This window comes from Rattus norvegicus, chromosome 12, assembly GCF_021556685.1.
Source record: "Rattus norvegicus strain SHRSP/BbbUtx chromosome 12, alternate assembly SHRSP_T2T, whole genome shotgun sequence".
Taxonomy (NCBI): domain Eukaryota; kingdom Metazoa; phylum Chordata; class Mammalia; order Rodentia; family Muridae; genus Rattus; species Rattus norvegicus.
Genome location: NC_141545.1, coordinates 14,284,160 through 14,299,068, shown reverse-complemented (window position 1 = coordinate 14,299,068; position 14,909 = coordinate 14,284,160). Strand labels below are relative to the sequence as shown.

At 51.7% G+C, this 14,909-nt stretch overlaps 1 protein-coding gene across 1 annotated transcript; it reads right to left on the bottom strand.

Annotated features, from left to right (window-relative positions):
- Positions 1-5,632: 5,632 nt before the first annotated feature.
- Positions 5,633-11,975, bottom strand: Cdx2 (caudal type homeo box 2). Its single transcript, NM_023963.2, is given in 3 exon segments — positions 5,633-6,888; positions 8,039-8,184; positions 11,329-11,975. Coding segments are annotated over 3 exon segments (933 nt in total). The 5' UTR covers positions 11,867-11,975; the 3' UTR covers positions 5,633-6,639.
- Between the last annotated feature and the right edge of the window lie 2,934 nt (positions 11,976-14,909).

Below are 14,909 nucleotides of genomic sequence, written 5' to 3'. Positions count from 1 at the left end.
CAGTGACCTTGGGGAAGGCGCCCGCACCTGGGCTGTGCTTGCAGGAAGCTGGTGTGACTCCTTCCTGCTGCCTGGAGGAGAGTCGCAGGGCTGCTGCCTTGGCGTTTCAAATTAAAAGCAAGAACAGCGGGGCTGGCGAGGTGACTGAGTCGGTAGAGGTACTTGCCTCTAAGTTTGAAGACCCGTGTTTTCGGTAGTGGCTTGGTTGCACACACGTATTCTGATGTGCAGTCAGTGCCTCCCCGGGTATATTTCGGACGATTAGGAATTCTGTAGAAAATAAATAAATAAAATAAGTCAGGCTCATCCAAATGGTTTTCTCCGGGATAGAGTGAAGAAGGAATAAACTGAAGGTTGCGGGCGAACTCTGTTGTTGAAGCCCACTTAAGGGGGGCAGGCAGAAGGATTAGGAGTTCAAGCCCAGCCTCAGCTACCTACTACTCCAGACTACTTCCTGTCTGTCTAATGTGACTTTGAGACAGGGTCTCAACGGTGTAGCCCAGGCTGGCCTGAAGCTCAGTAGATAGACACAAAACTGGTCTTCAAATTTACAGAAATCCACCTATCCCTGTCTCCCGGGTGTTGGGATTAAAGCCATGTGGCTCACGTCACTTTTAACAACTCCTAAATCTGTGGCGGAGGTGATTAATCTTTCTTTGGATGTTTCTACTGATCAATAAATTAGAATAATCTAGATGCCACATAACACGGCACTATGTTATGTGACAGTGACTAACTCCTATTTTCTCTTTGCTTTCCTGGAATTAGAGAGGATTTTTTTTTTAATCAAGTGGCCTTTCCTAATTATTTATTTTTATTTTATGCGCACTGATGTTCGGCCCTCAGACATGTCTGGGAAGGGTGCCAGATCCCCCTGGAACCCGAATTACAGAGAATTGTGAGCTACCGTGTGGGTCCTGGGAATCGAACCCAGATCCTTTGGAAGAGCAGCCAGTGCTCTTAACCACTTAACCTCTCCAGTCCTCAAGCCTTTTTTATGAAAGTTTATACTATCCAGCTGTAGGTGGAAGGTGCTGTGACAGTAGGCCGCTAACGTCGCAAGGTTTGCAACAACCGGCTTGCCTGGAGAAAAGAGTAAAGAAGCTAAAACAGACATCCATGAACGGCCTGGTATCCTATACCAATAAAATATTGAACATAAACCCGATGAATGAGGTGAACGTTATGGTCTGTGTGAACAAGCGTATGTGCGTGGAGAGATGACCGAGGAGCTACTTCATGTCGGGGAACATTTCAAACATCAGCTGTTCTGCAGTTTGCAGGAAATAAAATAAACTGGTCGTTTCACTCCGGGGCTTGGTAACTTCGTTGATAGTATCAATGCCTGCTGTGGCCAGTCACAAGTTCCAGCTTGGAGATGCTCGTGTTTGAGGAGTAGAGACAAAGAAGACAGAAGGTCACCCATACACCAGCTCCCACCCTTTCTGCTTGGATTCCTCCCAAAAGAATGTCTGGTATATGCTGGTCTAAGTCTGCTTTTTCTTTTCCTTTCCTTCCTTCTTTCTTTTTCTTTCCTCGTAAGACAGGGCCTCGGCCCGAGTGTAGAGGTGCACACCTTTAATCCCAGCACTCAGGCGCAGGGGCAGGGAACTCTGTAAGTTTGAGTCCCAGCCTGGTTTACATGGTGAGTTCCGGGACAGCAAGAGCTACACACAGTGAGAACCGGTTTCAAACAAACAAAAGTAAAGACAGGTTCTCACTGTGTAGCCCTGGCTGTCCTCGAATTCACTCTGTAGACCAGGCTGACTTCAAACTTACAGAGATCTGCCTGCCTCTGCCTCCTGTGTGCTAGGATTAAAAAAAAAAATGTGAACCACCAAAATGAGCTTAATTCATTTCTCTTAAGAATCTTAGAACTGGGGGCCTGGAGAGATGGCTCAGCAGTTAAGAGCACTGACTGTTCTTCCAAAGGATTGGGTTCAATTCTCAGCACCCACATGGTGGCTCACAACTGGGTCCAGTTTCAGGAGACCTGATAGCCTCACCCAGACATACTCGGAGGCAAAATAGCAATCTACATAAAATAAAAACAAATAAGTTAAAAGTTTCAGAATTGGGGTGTGGCGGCACAGGCCAACACTCCAGAGGCAGTGTTGGATCTCTGTAAGTTCGAGGCCAGCCTGGTCGACACAGCGAGTTCCAGGACAGGCAAAGCTACATAGTAAAAGCCTATCTCAAAGTAACAGCAATAAGTTCTAAGCTGTTTTCTACATCCAACTCTATGACCTCCTTAGAAATCTGAAATAAGAAATAGGTGTCTTCTCCGATTTGTAGCTAAGGCAAACAAACAAACAAACATTGAGACGCCGGAGCTAGTGATTGTCTGGCCCTGGGGTCACTCAGCTGCAACTCCAGCTGTCCTCAGGAACACCTGGCTGGTCTTTTACAGTCACAACTGGTCTTAAAGACACAGGAGCTGAACCTTAGCTCAGTCAGAACCACAGCTGGCTCTTGGAACTGTGTGGGATGAATAAGGGGCTGACAATTTCAAAAGTAAAGGATCAGTTTCACACACACACACACACACACACACACACACACACACACACACCCCTTTTGAGCTAAATAGCCAAACAAAACACCCGAAAAGTACTGATCAATTGTGAGGAAGCTTCAGGGGCGCCTTCAACCGCTCTTTACCCGCCTAGAAACCAGATTCGTTCGGATACTTCGAGGAGGAATGGGGAAGTGATCAGATCGGTTAACTTGCTTGTCTTCACATCTGGAATTCAAGTCAGGGCCCTGCCACCCCAGAGGGTATGCAGAACCTGTGGGTGGAGACTGGACTGGACAGACAGGAGGCTGTTGTGTCAAAGCAACCAGAGCTAAAGGATTTCGAAAAAAAAAAAAAGAAAGAAAGAAATTCCAGGAAAGGGGCGATCGTATCAGGATTTGAGAAGTTATCCTATTCACAAGGGTCTCCTCCGCAAGGGCCCTGGAGCACTTTGCAGAAGATGCTTCAAGATAAAAAGCAGCGTGGTCCTTAGGAAGGCCTAATTGTAGTGTGTGCTGTGAAGAGACAGGCACCTACCCCATCTGCCTCCCATTATACAGATAGGAGAGCTGTGACCTCCCCCAAGGTCGACTGACCCTGGAAGAGCAACCTGTGATGCAAATTACAGCCCCCAAAATTTGCTTCTGACCTTTAGTGGCCTCCTGTTGTCTTTTTTCTCCCTTGGTGGCAATGAATCACAACAGCAAGAAAATGACTGGCTATATGTTGTTTCAGTTGCTATTTAAAATTCCTTTTCTTGACTAATGTAAGCATCTGAGTAAATTCTAGAAGCACATCTTTGCTTTCATTCACCTTTCAAACTTTAACTTTATTAAATGAGTATAATAACAATGCCACAGTGTTCAAGGGCGGGGTGGGGGGAGAGAAAAACATAGCTGGGCACAGCCTGAGCCTTTCCATCCATGTCCCACACTGGTGTTTTATTCCCGAGCTTATCTTTTTTTCCATATGTGTTCTGCCAGCATGTCTGTGTGCCTGTACACCATGTCTGGGGAGGCCAGAAGAGGGTGGCAGATCCCCCCCCCCCCGGCACTAGTGGAGGGAGTTACAGAAGGCTGTGAGTTGTCTTGTGGGTGCTGGGAATCGAACCCCTATCCTCTGGAAGGGCAGTCAATGCTCTTAACCACTGAGCATCTCTCCAGGCTACTGTAAATTTCAAAAGAAAAAAAAAAAAGATAAACGGTGTAAAGGGGCTCTTTTAGAATGGTGAGGAGTCTCTACTCCAGGTTTTCTTAAAGTCAACAGATCCAGGAATCTCCCGCAGGTGGCTTAGTCTGAAGTAGCTTAGTTTGGGCTGTGAGCTCTGGAGGCTGAACCTTCACACATACTAAGCTCTGTTAGTGAGTTGTGTCCCACCCCTACACCTTTAATCCTAAACTCTCTTTCTACAAGTCCAGGATTATTCTGGGAGATCTCGGGCGCCTCGGTGTGACAGCAGCTGAGGTGGAGAGCCACTAGCTGGAATTTTTCTGTCTGGGTAGACGTGATGTGGAGCCCTTTCCAAGTTTCTCCAAGGAAAGAGCGCAGAGCACCCCAACTCTTCCCAGAACACACGCGCCTCCTAGCGACCTAAGCCCAGAGCTGGATGTCTCAAGGACCCAGAACTGGAGCATTCTGGAGCCTCTCAATTATTCGCTCTAAAACAACCTCAAGCTCCAGGCACAAGTCTCTCTAAACTGAGGCTGCGCTGCCAGTTCGCGCCACATCCCACGTTTCCTCCAGCTGGCTTTAGCGATGACACAGTGTCTCTGGGTCTGAGGCTTTCTGTAGCGTCACTGGCCCGGGAGGGCCTTTTCTCTCGGGAGAGGGGGAGGGTCTGCTTTGGCGAGCTCGGTTGCGTTTCAGAGAGCGCCCCCCAGATCATCTCTGCGCTAAGAGGGGGACGAGCACCCGGGAAGGCGGGAGGACGGGGGGGGGGAGACCTTGTAATCGCGTGCAGCGGGACAATGCCGACTTTTGAACCTCTAACCACTAAGCAAACAACCCTTGTGCTCTTGCTCCACTGTCCAAACAGAGTTTATTGACAGGCGTTTCACAGCAACGCATAGCAACCGCGCCGCCGGCGAGGAGCTGGCTTGTGGGCGCGGCCAGCACGCAGGGCGGCGATTCTCGCTGGGGCGGGAAGCACCTGGGGGCACCGAGGATCACCTGGCTCTGAACCTGGGGAGCCCCCGCCCCGCAGACGCCCACGCAGCTTCCCCCTGGGTGGCCAACGCCCTTCCTTTCCTACTGAAGACACCTTTCCCAATCTTACAGCAAATTCGCCCCCTTGAAGAGTGGAGAAATTGGGGAGGTGCTGCCGGGTGGTGGGGTGGTGGATGAGTCTCCCTGCTCTGCCTGCCTCCTCCTTCCTTGTGAGTCCTGTACCTTAGGACACGGCTTAGTCCTAAGTGGAGGGGTAAAGCTTTCCTTTCTGGCCCTGCCCGAGGATCCAGACACTCAGGCAGCAGATCCACCAGATATGCAGTCACCACTTGGATCTTATTCTGATCTTGAATTCCTGTGTGCGCGGTGGGGGTGGGGTGGGAAGATAGTATCATTCCGGGTAGTTAGAAAGGAGTGTAGGCAGAGAGGGGCCAAGGAAATGCCTAGGAATTCAGAAGACTATACAAGTCATCCAAGTGCTGTCTAGAAAGAACGGGAAAATGTTAGTAGTCAATGCTGCGCTCAACTCGATTGGCTAAGGGTCATACCTGAGCTCGAGAGCGGCTGGGCTGGGGGTCGCTAATGGAGGGAGTTGCCTTATGTTTGCCTAGAGAAGGGAGCTAAAGCCCTCTCACCCCACCCCCACGAATGATTCTGCAGCAGCTGGGAAGCAGCAAACCGTTGTGACGAGCTTTTTGCCCAAAGGCACCCCCAGGAAAACCACACATTCCACAGCCCAATGCTGGACTGAGGCATGGGGGCGGGGAAAGACTCAGGACTTGCTCCTTCAGCTTCTGAAGCTTTTGGGGGGAAAAAAAAGCTGCTTAGACAACCTTCTCTACGTCTCCCTTGCCACCACCACCCCTACACTTCTAGCTTGCAACCAGAGAAGATATTTCATTTCCTAGAAGAAGAAATAATTTCAGTCGAAATCCAAAGAAGATAAAATTCAGGATCTGAAATCTGTAAAGCTCCTTTTATATCTTTTGTCTTTTTACAAAATAAAAGTCAACTGTGTTCAGATATCCCCCTCCCCACTTCCCTTCACCATACAACGTCTCTCACTCTCTCTCTCTACCCATGGATCCAGAAGGCTTTTTAAAAGGCTTGTTTGGCTTGTTACACAGACCAGTGACTCGAACAGCAGCAATTCCGGTCTTCTTCAGCCAAAGACGAGGGAAGGGACAGGAAGTCCAGGTTGGCTCTGGCATTTACGACACAGACATACATTCAGCCTACAGCAGCTCTGGTGACAGGCTTTCTAAACAAGCCCTTGTCGCAGGGGCCTGGAGTTGGCTAACCACCCCCCCTCCTCTCACACGATGGTCCCTGAACCCACCACCCCTTCCTGATCTGTGGACAGAGAAGAAAGCACAGACCACCTGAGGGGGGGAAGGTTCTGCAGACTTCGGTCAATCCAGCTTTCTGTCTTAGCTGCCTCTGGCTCAGTAGTTTCAACAGTCCCTGCCCCTGAGGCAGGATGGCCAGCTGGTTCTCAGAAAGCAGTCAGCAGGAAACAGCCATCTTGGCTCAAGTGTTGCTTGCCCCGCCCGCCCCAACCCCCAACTCCGGCCTCACACTCTATCTCTCCTCAGCTCCAAACAGAAATACAGTCTCTTTTTTTTTGGAGGCAAAGAGCTGAGGCAAAAGAAGCTGAAAGCTTGGTGCCTGTAGCCAGTCCTGGCAAGGAGCATGAATGAAGAAGCCCCAGGAATCACTTCCTTTGCTGACAGGAAAAGTCAGAACGGGAAAAATTTAAAAAAAAAAATCTAAACCATATCTTCTCCTGAGGTCCACAATCCCACTCGTCTTCTGCCCTCTGTCCTCGATCTCCATCTGTAGGTGTTGTTTGTGGGTAGGAGAAGAGGGGTCTCTTCTGAGGTTTCTCACAGTGTCCGTGCTCCTCATGGCTCAGCCTGGGATTGCTGAGCCACCGCCACTTCAGGCCACAGGAGGGGTCACTGGGTGACAGTGGAGTTTAAAACCCCTCCAGCTGGCCCCAGAACCCCAGGAACAGAACCAGGCACCGAGCCTTGCAAGGAGGTCACAGGACTCAAGGGCTCCGGCACGCTCCGCAATGCACCGGACTGAGGCTGGGAAGGCTGTGGTGGCGGCGGTGCGGGAGGCTGCTGCTGCTGCTGCTGTTGCAACTTCTTTTTGTTGATTTTCCTTTCCTTGGCTCTGCGGTTCTGAAACCAAATTTTAACCTAAAAATGACAAAATAGAAGGTAGAAGATATTAACCGGGAAATGTGTCACCCAGATCGCCCTCCCTCCACCGAGCGTCAACTCGGTGCTAGAAGTGTTCCCAAAGCCAGTTCAGCCTCCTCTCCATGCCACCTCCCCAAGTTGCTTTCTAAACTTGACTGGAAACAGAACCTCAAAACCAAGGAATGGAACCATGCTGAAAGTCATTCCCTACACGAATCGGCTGGCCAGCTCAGGTGTGCCCCATGTGTCACCCTTTGGTCCTCACAGCTCATGGGCGCACTGCGATGGTCTTCACCATGGCACAGACCAAATTTCATCCAAAACTTTCCGGCTATGAATTTGTCCTGTTTTTTATTTTTTATTTTTCCTTTTCCCTGGACTACAGAAAGTGTTCAGGTGCTGACTAGGGCTTCTTTTGCTTTCTTAAAAAAAAAAAGTTCAAGGGTTTGTTTTTTTAATTTGTGATATGTGTATGTGTCTGTATATATCTGCATGCATCGCCAGAAGCCAGAGGCACTGGAAGGGCCCCTGCAACTGGAGTTACACAGCACCGTGAGGCACCTGATGTAGGTGCTGGAAACGGAATTCTGGTTCTCTGCAAGAGCACTGCCTCTTTAGTGTGTATGAGTAGACTGGACCTTTGTGCTTTTCTTCTAGGACAGTTCCTCACGTTGTGGTGACTCCCCAACCATAAATCATTGTCATTGCTACTTCATAACTGTAATTCTGCTATTGGGGAGCCGAGGGGGTCGAGACCCACATGTTGAGAACCACCCTTCCACAGCTCGCTCTTTTTTTTTTTTTTTTTTTTTTTTGGTTCTTTTTTTCGGAGCTGGGGACCGAACCCAGGGCCTTGCGCTTCCTAGGCAAGTGCTCTGCCACTGAGCCAAATCCCCAGCCCCCACAGCTCGCTCTTTATCCGGCCAAGTGAAGCCCCACCGCGCGGCAGCGGCAGCGTCGACTTGGCTTTTCCCTTGCCACTCTCCAGATCCATCGAAATAGAAAGCACAGAAAGAGCAGGAAAAACAACGGAGACCCCAAGGGCTCTCAAAAGGCGACGGCTCCCTGGACCAGGTGGGTTTTCCAGTGCTACCCACGAGGATCGCCCCAGGCCATAATAGCCAGACCCAGGGAAGGTGATTCCCACCTGCCTCTCCGAGAGCCCGAGTGTGGCGGCCAACTCAGCTTTCCTCCTGATGGTGATGTATCGACTATAGTGAAATTCCTTCTCCAGCTCCAGCCGCTGATGGTCTGTGTACACCACCCGGTATTTGTCTTTCGTCCTGGTTTTCACTGTGGAGGAAGGAGAAGTTTTGGCTAAGAACTACAATCCATCAGTCATAGGTAATGACAAACCTCCCTAACCCAGGAGTCATTTCTCTTCATCTACGGATGGGGGAAGGAGATCGGCTACTACCCAGGCTGACAATACCCACCCGCAGGATCCTGGGGAGGGGGGAGTGGGAGGGTGTAAGTCTGGGGGTACAACTAAGCGGAAACGGAAACCTCTCACGCAGCCCCCTCCTTTCCATAAACCAAATCTAGTATATTTAGGATTAGAAGAAACGGGGGTGGGGAAAGTGGCCAGAGTCCCCAGAAACATCAATACCCACATTCTCAGACTTACTAGAAATGGCAGACCACTTTGAAAATACCTAGGATGTGGTGTCAGGATAAACTGGTAGTTACCTTTTGATTCAATACCGTGGAAAGATGGATACAGGGGCTAGCAGATCCAGAACAGCCACCAGCATCACCCCCCTAGACACAATAAGTCCTGCCCCGGAATTCTGAGCCAGGCTCCATATTGTCACGAGGAAAACCCTCCTAGTAAGAACACTTTACACCTGCCCAACCAGGTTTAGCCCAGGGCACTTTTTTCTTTTTAATTCCCCATTTATCCCCTGCGGCCACTATCCTGACCAAGTGACCTGTGATCATTGGATTGAGTCAACATATTAAATCTTGGATTGATTGTTTTACTGAAGGACCTTGACAAATAGGACTGCTGGACCAGGCTGGACTCTGGCTATTCAACCCGGTTAGTCGGGGTTGCTTCTGGACAGAATGCTGGCCAGGAACTGTTCCACGTCCCGAGTTGAGAGATCTCACAGCAGAACAGGTCTTGGCGCTCAGTGCCTAGTTGAACAAGGAGATCTAAGGGGTGGGAGTTACCCAGAGGTGTTTAAGGCCCCGCAGGCTGACTTTGTTCAGGTAAAAACCTATGCAAACCACAACAAAAGCGCCCTGGGAAGATACAGGAGGGATCAGAGAGAGCTCCCCCAGCCGCTGAAAGGGGAACACAGCCGCAAACAATGCAAGACAGGAGATCTTATCAAAGAAAAGCCCTTTCAATGCCTTAATAACAACCGCATTCTGTTTGAATTACCACTACTGAGCAAATGGCGGCCTCAGCTTTCATCCCCTTCCCCGCCAGGCGCATTAACATAAACACAGCCCCGCAGGCGCATTTGAATGGGCGCTGCGGCCCCGACCCCGCGCCTGCTTTGGAAGTCAAGGGATCCAAACCAGTCCAGGAGCTACCGCGTGTACCCCACTTGCGAGTGCCCCACTCCACAGAAGACGACAGATCCTAATCCCGGGTGTGCAGAACGAATAGCAAAGAGCTTGTAATCCTAAAGGAGACCATCAGACCTGGGAAGTGAGGTGCAGAACAGTCCCCCCCCCCCCAACCCCAAGCCTGCCTTAGGTCCTCGCCTTAGGATGGATGCTGCCTTGAGAGCACCACGCGCTGGCTGGGGAACGCAAAGATGGTGATTCCGTGAGCTCTGCGGTCCGTTCCCCAAGGGTCTTGCAGGCGCCCCGCACCCCCTGGGAACCAAGGAAGGGGGCTGGAAGAGGGGAGGGATGAGAAGGAGTTGTCAGAATTCATTATTGACTGCGAAAGTCACCACCCTCTTTCCGGGCCCTAAAAGAGACAATGGCTGGGCTGAAAAGGTGTACATCAAAGCCGGCCGGGCGGCGTACACGCCTCTGCCCCTTGACAGATGACGCTCTGCAGAGGAGTCGGGCTCCGGCACTGCGGGCCACAGCTTCCCTACATTAACATCACAAGGGCGCCCGGCGCCGACAGCGGCCTTGCCACCTCCGCGCAGGACTTCACAGCGACCTCTCATCTGCTGACCTCGCGGCCTGGGCTCCTGAGGTTCTCCTCCCCCTCCCAGGACCCTAGTCTCGGACCACCCACCCCCTAAACGCAAAAGTTCTTTCGCCAGTCTAAGACCCCTACCGGCGATCTGCGCTCTCTTTCCTTCGGACAGGATTGGGAGTAAGTCTTCTTGGAAACGACAATGCCAAAGCCCACTGGAGGCTAATCTGTAGGCTTCTCCCCGACAGCATTGCCCACCAGGACGCTGACGGGGTGTGTGCAGTGACGCAGAAGTGTCCAGAGTCAGGCCCCCAAGTGCCGCTCTGATTTATACGGCTGTAATTGGCTATAAACCTCCTCAAAGTGGCCATAACCCAGGCATGTGGCCCGGCTGTACCAACAAGAAGCAAACCCGGAGAAGCGGAAGCTCAAAGAGCTGGAGAAAGCTTCACGGAACAAAAAGGGGACTCAATACCACTCCCTGTCACACTTTGCTCACTTCCTTTCTACCCCATATACACATCCGGACATCAGAAAGGGCAAACAGAGCTAGTGAGTCCCACGAACCGGCAAATCTAGGGTCTTTAGTGAACCACTCAACGCACAACACTCTCAGACACACGGGATTCTAGAAGGGAAGGTTCAAGAAAAATGGCCCACGTCTTAAGAAACTGAGCCCGCTCAGGGTTTCCGCTCCCGGTTCCCGACTCTCTGTGATGCCAAAAGAGGACTTCCACGGGAGATTTTACTTGGCAGAAGGGTCAGGGATCCTGGAGTTCCCCCTTCCCCTGAGGTTTCTGAGGGCTCCACCTTCTCTCCGGGGGCGCACCGCTCGCAGCAGCACCAACGCCATCAGCCGGCCCTAATGGCCAAACTGATCCTGGCACAGCCTCCACACTCCCGGGTCATTACTCCTTTCGGGGATAACTCAGATAGAGGAAGAAGAGTGGGTAGCTAAGTTGAGTAGGCTCGGCCAAGGGAATCCAATCACCCCCACCCTCCCGGCTAGGAGCGGTGTAAGGAATGCTGGTGGCAGCCAACTAAAGGACGCGATTCTGCTGGCGGCGGGGCGACAGGACCTACGACACTACCGGGAGCTTCCGAAGGGGTCCCGAGGTTGCCAACGAGGTACAGTTAGAAAGAGGAAGAAATCACTCTTCTGCCCTAAACAAACCTGGGGGTGCGAGGCACAAATATACACTCCTGGGATGAGTCCCCCAGGGGTCCACCCCCATATTTCTCCCCTTGTCCCTTCTCCTGTCTTGTCTAGGAGCTGGCAGACAGCCCCCACACGCGCGGGACCAGGGGCGCGCCCCAGCACCGCATACCTTGGCTTCCTAGGGACGGCTGAGCTGGCTTCCTCATCCATTCACAAAGGTTTCGCCGCTGGCCGCTGGGGGACAGCTGTTCTGCGGCGGCGGTGGCTGCGGGCCCTGGAGGGCCGGGGTTGAGCGTCTGCAGCAATCCGGAGGCGCAGGACGGCGCAGCGGCCGGATGGTGAGGGTGATGATGCGGGTGATGGTGTGCGTGGTATTCGGCGGGGCTGCTGTAGCCCATAGCGGCGGCCGGGGAGCCACCATTGAGGCCGTGGGCTACCGCGTTGGCTGCGGCAGCGCCCCCGGGTGCGTAGCCATTCCAGTCCTCGCGGAGAGGGGCGCCGTACGCGGTGGGCCAGGATGGCCCTGGGGACTGAGCGCTGTCCAAGTTCGCCGCCGCAGCAGCGGCGGCCGCCACGTGGTAACCACCGTAGTCCGGGTACTGCGGGGGACTGACAAAGTTCTGCGGCGCCAGGTTGAGGCCGCCGGAGTGGCGCACGGAGCTAGGGTACATGCTCACGTCCTTGTCCAGAAGGTAGCTCACGTACATGGTGGCGAGGGACCCAGAGCAGACCTCACCATACTGCCTGGGGACAAGCGTTGAAGGCTGCCAGGGGCGCGGGGCGCAGGGGGCTAGGGATAAAGGTAGCTGATTACTGCTCAGCCTACGGTGCTCCGCGGCTCCTCGCAGAGCTTCTGCCTCCCGGGCAGTCCCTCCCTCTGTCCTGCCTCCTCCCTCTCTTCCTTATTTCCTCCCACCTCCTTGCCAGTAGGCTGAAGAGGCGGGGATGACCCGCCACAGGTTGGCTCGCCGAGTCCCAGGCCAGCGGCCTTACGTGATTAACGAGTGTTTACAAGACTCTATTAGTAATGACACAGACACCAATGGCTGGAGACGTCGAGGCGCAGCGCGCTACGCACACAGCCCCCCAGAAACACGATTTGCATTTTAAAAGGGGGGGCTCATGAGAGGGCAGTGACCAGATCACAGCTGAATATTCAATCCTTTATTGTTCAGAGCTTCCTCCTTCCAACCTGGGTGCACTTTAACCTCCAATCACAGGTTCAAAGAATGAAATCAAGGGACTTGCAAAAGCCTTGGGGAGCCCAGAAAGTTAGTGTTGGTGGGAATCTAGGTTTGGAGACGAGCGCAGCCTTGTTCGCAGCCTACATTCTCAGGCAGGAGGCGGTCAAAAAAAGACAAGAGGGAGAAAAAGAAAAGCCATTGCTTTGAGGAACCTTCTGACCAACCCAGGAGGTGACTTGTGGGGCTTCGATGAAGGCTATTCCTTCCCGCTCTGAGAGCCAGGATGAGACTGCTGGTCTGCTATCCCAAAGAACCCTCAGCAATACATTTATTTCCATGCCTAAGGAAACCATTCGACCGCTACGGAAGAGAGGATTTGAGTTCAAATTAAAGCAATTCATTTTTAAAGACTATTACATTAAACGACTGAAAACCTCTTCAAAGCCAATAGTGGGACCCGTGATATGTTTCACCACATCTCACCTTGGAAGGCAGTACTAAAGGATCCTGGTGCATTTCTCTCCCTTGAGCAAAGTGCTCATTACACGACGACGTATTCAGTTTGAAACTTCCACCAACTACAATTGTGTTTTCACTGAGCTTCTTTAAGAGTTTGGTTTTTTTTTTTAATCAAGGGAAGTATTTGTGCTGACGCCCATCCAGTTATTCTTGTCTTATGTCATCCCCAGGGTTTAAAAACACTTTCTCCGGGGGTTGGGGGATTTAGCTCAGTGATAGAGCGCTTGCCTAGCAAGCGCAAGGCCCTGGATTCGGTCCCCAGCTCTGGAAAAAAAAAGAAAAAAAAAAAAAAACACTTTCTCCTGAGGCTGGAGAGATGGCTCAGCCATTCAGAGCACTAGCGGCTCTTGCAGAGTCTTTCAATTCCCAGTACCCAGTACAGCTCACAACTGTTTATAACTCCAGCCCAAGGGGGTCTGACACCGTCTGCCGCACCTCACCAGTCACCACAGAGACATACATGCAAACAAAACAGCCCAAAATAAATACATCTTTTTAAACGTTAAATTAGCACTTTGTCCTTTATAAAGCCAAAGCTCTGTTTACAGAAATTGGTTTTTCATCCCCAGGAATGAAGAGGCAACCCACTGTCCTGTTACTCCTCCAGGGAAAACTCTGTTGAGCAAACGATAAGGTGGAGACCCAAAAGTACCCTGCAGGAGATCCTTGAGGGGTGGGAGAAAGCCAACTTTGGCCCTTTTCTCATTATTTGAGACTTCAGTCTGTCTGCACTAGACAGCTTGGTGATGTCAGGGACGCCACTTCAGATGTGAGGTTCTACACGGCCCAGGTGCAAGCAGGGCAGTTCTGGTTTACTGTTGCAGATGGAGCCAGGAACCCAAGGGTACTAACAGCATCCCTTCCCAGAGCCCTGAACTTGTATGCTCTTCCTGGGGGCACTTTTCATGTATTTCTGACAGCCGTGGGAACCTAACATTCTCCTAACCATGTGTGTTTTGTACAGAGGGTTAAGACTGGGGATAGCTCAATATTCAAGAGCTGGCCCTCAAGAGGCCAAGGGACCCTTGTTGCTCCTCTTTAAAGCCCTCTTGGGTACCTTTCAGGAACAGCAAGAGTGTCATCTTACTTTCCAAGAAATAAAACCTGGAAAAACAAAACAAAACAAAACAAAACCCCTTTACAGAAGGGAAGATCAGGAAGGGTGTTCACAGTCCCCAGGGGGTGGCAGGAGTGTGGGAGGTTAAGTAGTAGGTACTGCAGACTTTTGATCTTAGGAGTAGCCCCCTCCCCTTCCTGAGACTCAATACCTCCTTCCACCCTTCACATCCCTTCCCCGGTTTAGGCTCTGGAGCCGAGGCCCAGGTCCAGGCCCAGCCTGTGTCTTCAGAATGCCGGCATTCTGGCGTTTCTTTGAAACAATCACTTTATTAGGGACAGCCATTCCCTCAGCCCTGTGGTAGCCACTTCCTGAGTTTTTATGACCCAGGCTGCCAGCCGCTGGCTAATTGTCCCTGTTTCCCAGCTGTGCTTTGCCATGGAGAAAGGACTCCAGCTTGGGCACCCAACTGCTTGGGAGACAGACAGGCCTACTGTGTTCCCCCAGGTCAAACCAGGTCCTCTGAGCTGACCAAACAACAGGGAGGCAGAGTTCTAATTAATTGGGGTCCTCGAACCCAGGACAGGAACTGGTTTTCCTCCTTGCAAAACCTGGGCACTCCATCAGTAGTCTGGCCATGACTGCAGTGGCAGAGTCTGGCTGTTTGGAGAGAAGAAAGGAGTTGGTGAGTGATGTTCTCTCTGCCATGCTCTTCAAGGCCCCTCCCCCTCCTCCGTGGATGGGTTCCACTCTCAGGCAAGAAAGGGCCCAGCTGACTCCCCTAAAGGGAAAAGGTTGTTAGAACAGTCCTGAGTTCTGTAGGTGACAAGTGAGAAAGAAGTTCCCTGTGTCTCTCCACTGGGACAGTTCTAGGAGGTCGGTGGTCCTCACCCATCTCCTGGAAATCCCCTCTGGGCTGTAGCACATCCTCTAGACAAAGTTGCTTGCCCACACCTCTAGCTTAGCATACAGCAAGATGCATCAAAGTCC